General features: G+C 44.4%; 1 protein-coding gene across 1 annotated transcript; it reads right to left on the bottom strand.

The window, feature by feature from the left end:
- Positions 1-5845: 5845 nt before the first annotated feature.
- On the bottom strand, positions 5846-6997 carry LOC139408058 (selection and upkeep of intraepithelial T-cells protein 6-like). The gene has a single exon (XM_071151878.1). The coding sequence runs from the start codon at positions 6995-6997 to the stop codon at positions 5846-5848; it is 1152 nt and encodes a 383-aa protein (XP_071007979.1).
- Positions 6998-7589: the final 592 nt, after the last annotated feature.

The raw sequence follows: 7589 nt of genomic DNA, 5'->3' as shown, positions 1-7589 counted from the left end.
TACATGCTCCATTTTCAAGGCTTTACCGCACAACGCTTCCTGGTGTATGATACAATGATAAGCTGTCAGCTCACCTGTCGCGTTTTCCTCTTGCATCTTTTCCCGTATCTTCGCCACCAGTCCGCTCCTGTGTCCACACATCGCAGGTGCTCCGTCGGTTGTCAAACCCACGAGTTTTTCCCAAGGCAGCTCCATCTCATTTACACATCTTGACACCTCTTCATACAAATCATGCCCCGTAGTTGTGCCATGCATAGGACGTAAAGCCAAAAACTCCTCTGTCACGCTTAGGCTGGAGTCCACTCCGCGGATGAAAATTGACAACTGGGCAATGTCAGAAATGTCGGTGCTCTCATCCACAGCCAAGGAATATGCAATAAAATCTTTTCCCTTTTTCACAAGCTGCTCTTTTAGATTGATGGACAACTGGTCTACTCTCTCGGCAATGGTGTTTCTGCTCAGACTCACATTTAAAAAGAGTTGCCTTTTTTCTGGGCAAACTTCGTCACAAACTTTAATCATGCAGTTTTTGATGAAATCCCCCTCCGTAAATGGCCGGGCTGATTTAGCGATCTCTTCTGCCAAAATAAAACTGGCCTTGACAGCAGCCTGGCCTTGTGATTTGGCTTTTTTGAACAGAGCCTGTCGAGATTTGAGGCCTCGTTTTAATTCCTCTGCCTTTTGTAGCCTTTGTTCCATGTCCATATTCTTGTTTTTGTCCGCGTGTTTCGTTTCATAATGTCGTCTCAGATTATACTCTTTCAGTACCGCCACACTTTCTCCACACAGAAGACACACAGGTTTTCCAGCTACCTTCGTGAACATATACTCCGACTCCCACCTTGTTTGAAACCCCCGGTTCTCAGTATCCACCTTCCGTTTTGCCATTTTTGATGGGTATCTGAAAGTTAATTTTACTGTGATGCTGACGACTGCTGTGCCAATAAATATTGAAATGAAGCAGCCTACTGCTCGGTGCGTCACCTTTGCATTGTGGGAAATGTAGTATTGGTGCGTGTAAAAGATCTGCGGGCTGCCGGCTTGCTGCGGGCCGGTTCTAATAATAAATCAAGATCATCCCAGGGGCCGTAAAAAACCTTCTTGCGGGCCGGATGTGGCCCGCGGGCCTTGACTCTGACATATGTGCCGTAGACCATACTATTTACCATCTATATTTATCAAAGCTGTCTACTTACTGCCATAAACTGATACAGGCACTAAGACCTCACTCAACGAGCTGTATAGGGCAGTGGTGTAAAGTAATTAAGTAAAAATACTTTGAAGTACTACTTAAGTAGTTTTTTCGGGTATCTGTACTTTACGAGGCGGCACTCCTCGTGGCCGTTGAATTTAATGCAGCTGAATTTTAAAATCTAGATCAGCTTTATTCTACATACAAAGGTCTCACTCGCCCTCCATTAGGCAAATCTGACCATAACTCTATTCTCCTGATTCCTGCTTATAAGCAAAAACTCAAACAGGAAGTCCCAGTGATGTGCAATACAGAAGTGGCCCTATGAAGCTGAACATAAGCTGCAGGACTGTTTCGCTAGCACAGACTGGAATATGTTCCGGGATTCATCCAATGGCATTGAGGAGTTCACCACATCAGTCACCGGCTTCATTAATAAGTGTATCAATGAGGTCGTCCCCACAGTGACCGTATGTACATATCCTAACCAGAATCCATGTATTACAGGCAACATCCCCACTGAGCTAATACCTAGAGCTGCCGATTTCAAGGAGTGGGACACTAATTAGAACCATCACACAGGCAAAGTGCCAATACAGGACTAAGATTGAATCCTACTACACCCACTCTGTGAGAGGGCTTGCAAACTATCACAGATTACAAAGGGAAACCCAGCCGCAAGCTGCCCAGTGACGCGAGCCTACCTGCTTTCTATGCTTGCTTCGAGGCTAGAAACACTGAGCCATGCATGAGAGCACAAGCTGTTCTGGACAACTGTATGATCAAGCTCTCCGTAGCCAATGTGTGACCTTTAAACAGGTTAACATTCACAAGGCCGCAGGGCCAGATGGATTACCAGGATATTTTCAACCTCTCCCTGACCCAGTCTGTAATGCCTACATGCTTCAAGCAGACCACCATAGTCCCAGTGCCCAAGAACGCAAAGGTATCTTGTTTAAATGACTAACTAACAGATCCACAGATGACGCAATCTCTATTGCACTCCAAACTGCCCTTTCCCATCCGGACAAAATTAACACCTACGTGAGAATGCTGTTCATTGACTACAGCTCAGTGTTAAACACCTAAGGACCCTGGGACTGAACACCTGGGACTGAACACCTCCCTCTGCAACTGGATCCTGGGCTTCCTGACGGACTGCCCCCAGGGTGAGGGTAGGCAACAACACATCCCCCACGCTAACCTTCAACACAGGGGCCCCTCAGGGGTAAGTGCTTAATCCCCTCCTGTACTCCCTGTTCAACAACGACTGCATGGTCGTGCACGACTCCAACACCATCATTCAGTTTGCCAACAACACAACGGTGGAAGGCCTGATCACCAACAACAATGAGACAGTCTATAGGGAGGAGGTTAGAGACCTGGAAGTGTGGTGCCAGGACAACAACCTCTCCCTCAATGTCAGCAAAACAAAGGAGCTGATTGTGGACTACAGGAAAAGGAGGGCCAAGCACGCCCCCATTCACATCGGCGGGGCTGAAGTGGAGTGAGTCAAGAGCTTCAAGATTCTCGGTGTCCAAACACACCAACACAGTAGTGCAGTAGTGAAGAGGGTATGACAATGACTCTTCCCCCTCAGGAGTCTGAAAAGATTTGGCATGGGCCCTCAGATCCTCAGAGTTCTACAGCTGCACCATTGAGAGCATCTTGACTGGCTGTATCACCGCTTGGTATGGCAACTGCTTGGCATCTAACCATAAGGAGGGTAGTGCGTACAGCCCAGTACATTGCTACTGTTATTTTTCATTGTCTTTTTGCTGTTGTTTTTATTTCTTTACTTACCTATTGTTCACCTAATACCTTTTTTGCACTATTGGTTAGAGCCTGTTAGTAAGCATTTCACGTGACAAATAACCTTTGATTTGATTTGATCACTAGGGCCGAGCTTCCTGCCATCCAGGACCTCCATACCAAGCGGTATCAGAGGAAAACCCTACAAATTGTCAAATACTCCAACCACCCAAGTCATAGACTGTTCTCTCTTCTACCACACGGCAAGGGGTACCGGAGCGACAAGTCTGGGACCAAAAGGCTCGTGAACAGCTTCTACCCCCAAGCCATAAGACTGCAGAACAGTTATTAAAATAGCTAACCCTTTTTTATTTGCACTGACTCTCCTGCACCGACTCTATGCACTCTCACTGGACTCTACCCACAAACTCACATATGCTACACTGACTCTCCTGCACCGACTCTATGCACTCTCACTGGACTCTACCCACAAACTCACATATACTACACTGACTCTCCTGCACCGACTCTATGCACTCTCACTGGACTCTACCCACAAACTCACATATACTACACTGACTCTCCTGCACCGACTCTATGCACTCTCACTGGACTCTACCCACAAACTCACATATACTACACTGACTCTCCTGCACCGACTCTATGCACTCTCACTGGACTCTACCCACAAACTCACATATACTACACTGACTCTCCTGCACCGGCTCTATGCACTCTCACTGGACTCTACCCACAAACTCACATATACTACACTGACTCTCCTGCACCGACTCTATGCACTCTCACTGGACTCTACCCACAAACTCACATATACTACACTGACTCTCCTGCACCGACTCTATGCACTCTCACTGGACTCTACCCACAAACTCACATATACTACACTGACTCTCCTGCACCGGCTCTATGCACTCTCACTGGACTCTACCCACAAACTCACATATACTACACTGACTCTCCTGCACCGACTCTATGCACTCTCACTGGACTCTACCCACAAACTCACATATACTACACTGACTCTCCTGCACCGGCTCTATGCACTCTCACTGGACTCTACCCACAAACTCACATATACTACACTGACACTCCAACACACACACACACACACACACACACACACACACACACACACACACACACACACACACACACACACACACACACACACACACAAAAACACACTCATATTGATGCCACACACACACACTCACACATAGACACACTTTCACACACGCTGCTGCTATTCTGTTTATTATCGATCATTATTGCCTATTTTCCCCTACCTACATGTACATATTACCTCAATTACCTCAACTACTTCATTACCTGCATATTGACTCAGTACTGGTACTCCTTGTATTTTGCCTCGTTATTGTATTGTGTTACTGTGTCCTTTAGAATTTTTTTCAAATGTTTCTTAATTTTTAACTCTGTACTGTTGGGAAAGGGCTTGTAAATAAGCATTTCATGGTAAAGTCTACAGCTGTTGTATTCAGCACATGTGACGAATAACATTTAATTTGATTTATCGCCGACCGATTGCTGAGAACAATCCACCATCTAGCATACTATTACATCTCAAAAAGCCACAATCTGTGATTTGTTTTTCTACAGTAGCTCCACCCCTTGGTTTTCAATATCCTTCTTATATTTGGGTTATGATGGGCTAAGACAGTTGTACTAAGCTCAAGATTAATTTATAAATTAAACTCTTCAAGAATCAACTGAAATTACCAATTGAACATCTGTACAGCAACATCCCTGATTGTACCTTTAAACCCCATGCAACAAAACAGCGCAGATAAAGCAACACATCAATTATCCAGAGCTCTTAGTCAGACATGACTAGTTGAACCATGGCTGTCACGGTCAAGCATGGAGGAGAGAGCCCTGGCTGTGTTCTAATGTAGTACATGAATCCTCGTCAAGAGAGGGTCAATATCAACGTGACTCAGGCCTCATGCACTAATGGAACAAGACAGTTGGAGAAAGTTATAGGCTTTGGCAGAGAACTGATCAAAAGTAGTGTACTGTACTTCATGTTCCATACCTACCCTCCAACCCACCTTCCCCTAATGGGGATCCATAATAAAAACAAATATAAAATACTGTATGTTGTTGCATACTAGCGTTTCCATTCTATGATGTGCTACAGTGGACTGCTATGCTGCGTGTTCCCTCACCTCCCTCTCTCCTATCCACTGTGTGAGTGAGTGAGTGAGTGAGTGAGTGAGTGAGTGAGTGAGTGAGTGAGTGAGTGAGTGAGCGAGTGAGTGAGCGAGTGATCAAGCGTGTGAGTGTGTGTGTGTGTGAGTGTGTGTGGGTGTGTGTGTGCATTCCCGCTCCTCCCATGATCCGCTCTATCAACTGCCCTCCAGAAATGCAGATTGGTAGTTCTCTATGTCAGATTGGTAGTTCTATATGTCAGATTGGTAGTTCTCTATGTCAGATTGGTAGTTCTCTCAGTCAGATTGGTAGTTCTCCATGTCAGATTGGTAGTTCTCTATGTCAGATTGGTAGTTCTCCATGTCAGATGGGTAGTTCTCTATGTCAGATTGGTAGTTCTCTATGTCAGATTGGTAGTTCTCTATGTCAGATTGGTAGTTCTCCATGTCAGATGGGTAGTTATCCATGTCTGATTGGTAGTTATCCATGTCAGATTGGTAGTTCTCTATGTCAGATTGGTAGTTCTCCATGTCAGATTGGTAGTTCTCTATGTCAGATTGGTAGTTCTCCATGTCAGATTGGTAGTTATCCATGTCAGATTGGTAGTTCTCTATGTCAGATTGGTAGTTCTCTATGTCAGATTGGTAATTCTCCATGTCAGATTGGTAGTTCTCCATGTCAGATTGGTAGTTCTCCATGTCAGATTGGTAGTTATCCATGTCTCTCTATGTCAGATTGGTAGTTCTCTATGTCAGATTGGTAGTTCTCCATGTCAGATTGGTAGTTATCCATGTCAGATTGGTAGTTCTCTATGTCAGATTGGTAGTTCTCTATGTCAGATTGGTAATTCTCCATGTCAGATTGGTAGTTCTCCATGTCAGATTGGTAGTTCTCTATGTCAGATTGGTAGTTCTCTATGTCAGATTGGTAGTTCTCCATGTCAGATTGGTAGTTCTCTATGTCAGATTGGTAGTTATCTATGTCAAATTGGTAGTTATCCATGTCAGATTGGTAGTTATCCATGTCAGATTGGTAGTTATCCATGTCAGATTGGTAGTTCTCTATGTCAGATTGGTAGTTCTCTATGTCAGATTGGTAGTTCTCTATGTCAGATTGGTAGTTATCCATGTCAGATTGGTAGTTATCCATGTCAGATTGGTAGTTATCCATGTCAGATTGGTAGTTCTCCATGTCAGATTGGTAGTTCTCCATGTCAGATTGGTAGTTCTCCATGTCAGATTGGTAGTTATCCATGTCAGATTGGTAGTTCTCTATGTCAGATTGGTAGTTCTCCATGTCAGATTGGTAGTTCTCCATGTCAGATTGGTAGTTCTCTATGTCAGATTGGTAGTTCTCCATGTCAGATTGGTAGTTCTCCATGTCAGATTGGTAGTTCTCCATGTCAGATTGGTAGTTCTCCATGTCAGATTGGTAGTTCTCCATGTCAGATTGGTAGTTATCCATGTCAGATTGGTAGTTCTCTATGTCAGATTGGTAGTTCTCTATGTCAGATTGGTAGTTCTCCATGTCAGATTGGTAGTTCTCTATGTCAGATTGGTAGTTATCCATGTCAGATTGGTAGTTCTCTATGTCAGATTGGTAGTTATCCATGTCAGATTGGTAGTTCTCTATGTCAGATTGGTAGTTCTCTATGTCAGATAGGTAGTTCTCCATGTCAGATTGGTAGTTCTCTATGTCAGATTGGTAGTTCTCCATGTCAGATTGGTAGTTCTCCATGTCAGATTGGTAGTTATCCATGTCAGATTGGTAGTTCTCTATGTCAGATTGGTAGTTCTCCATGTCAGATTGGTAGTTATCCATGTCAGATTGGTAGTTCTCTATGTCAGATTGGTAGTTCTCCATGTCAAACTGCTCATCAGTTTATGATCATGTGTTAAAACAGCCAATGTGGCCACTTGAGACATTCACATCACATCAGCTTAATAAGTATCTCGTTTCACAAACCAACTAAGTGTTTTGAATGTAATTTGTTTGTTTGAGATACAGAAGATTGCCAGAGTGCTGCATTGCTGTATATTGGGGATATTGATGTAGTGTATTTTGGTGGGCAAAGGGTACTATTGTTTAGTGAGTCACGACAGCATGAAGTGTGGGTTGATTGACTGAGAGGTAACAGAACATGACAGAAATACTGTGCGGCTGGTGTGTGTGTGTGTGTGTGTGTGTGTGTGTGTGTGTGTGTGTGTGTGTGTGTGTGTGTGTGTGTGTGTGTGTGTGTGTGTGTGTGTGTGTGTGTGTGTGTGTGTGTGTGTGTGTGTGTGTGTGTGTGTGTGTGTGTGTACCTACATTGGATAGACACTGCAGTGCCACAGGTTTACTGTTCTGTCTCCCTGTTGCTCAGTGACTGCATGGCCTGTTGTCTTGGCATTTTACCCTGTTTACCATCGGGTTCCACAGCGCCAGGCCTGGAGTGACGCAGAGAACAACCTAACAC

The sequence above is a fragment of the Oncorhynchus clarkii genome, chromosome 4 (assembly GCF_045791955.1).
Source record: "Oncorhynchus clarkii lewisi isolate Uvic-CL-2024 chromosome 4, UVic_Ocla_1.0, whole genome shotgun sequence".
Taxonomy (NCBI): Eukaryota; Metazoa; Chordata; class Actinopteri; order Salmoniformes; family Salmonidae; genus Oncorhynchus; species Oncorhynchus clarkii.
Note: the sequence above shows the minus strand (reverse complement) of the source record. Positions and strands in the feature narration are given on the sequence as shown.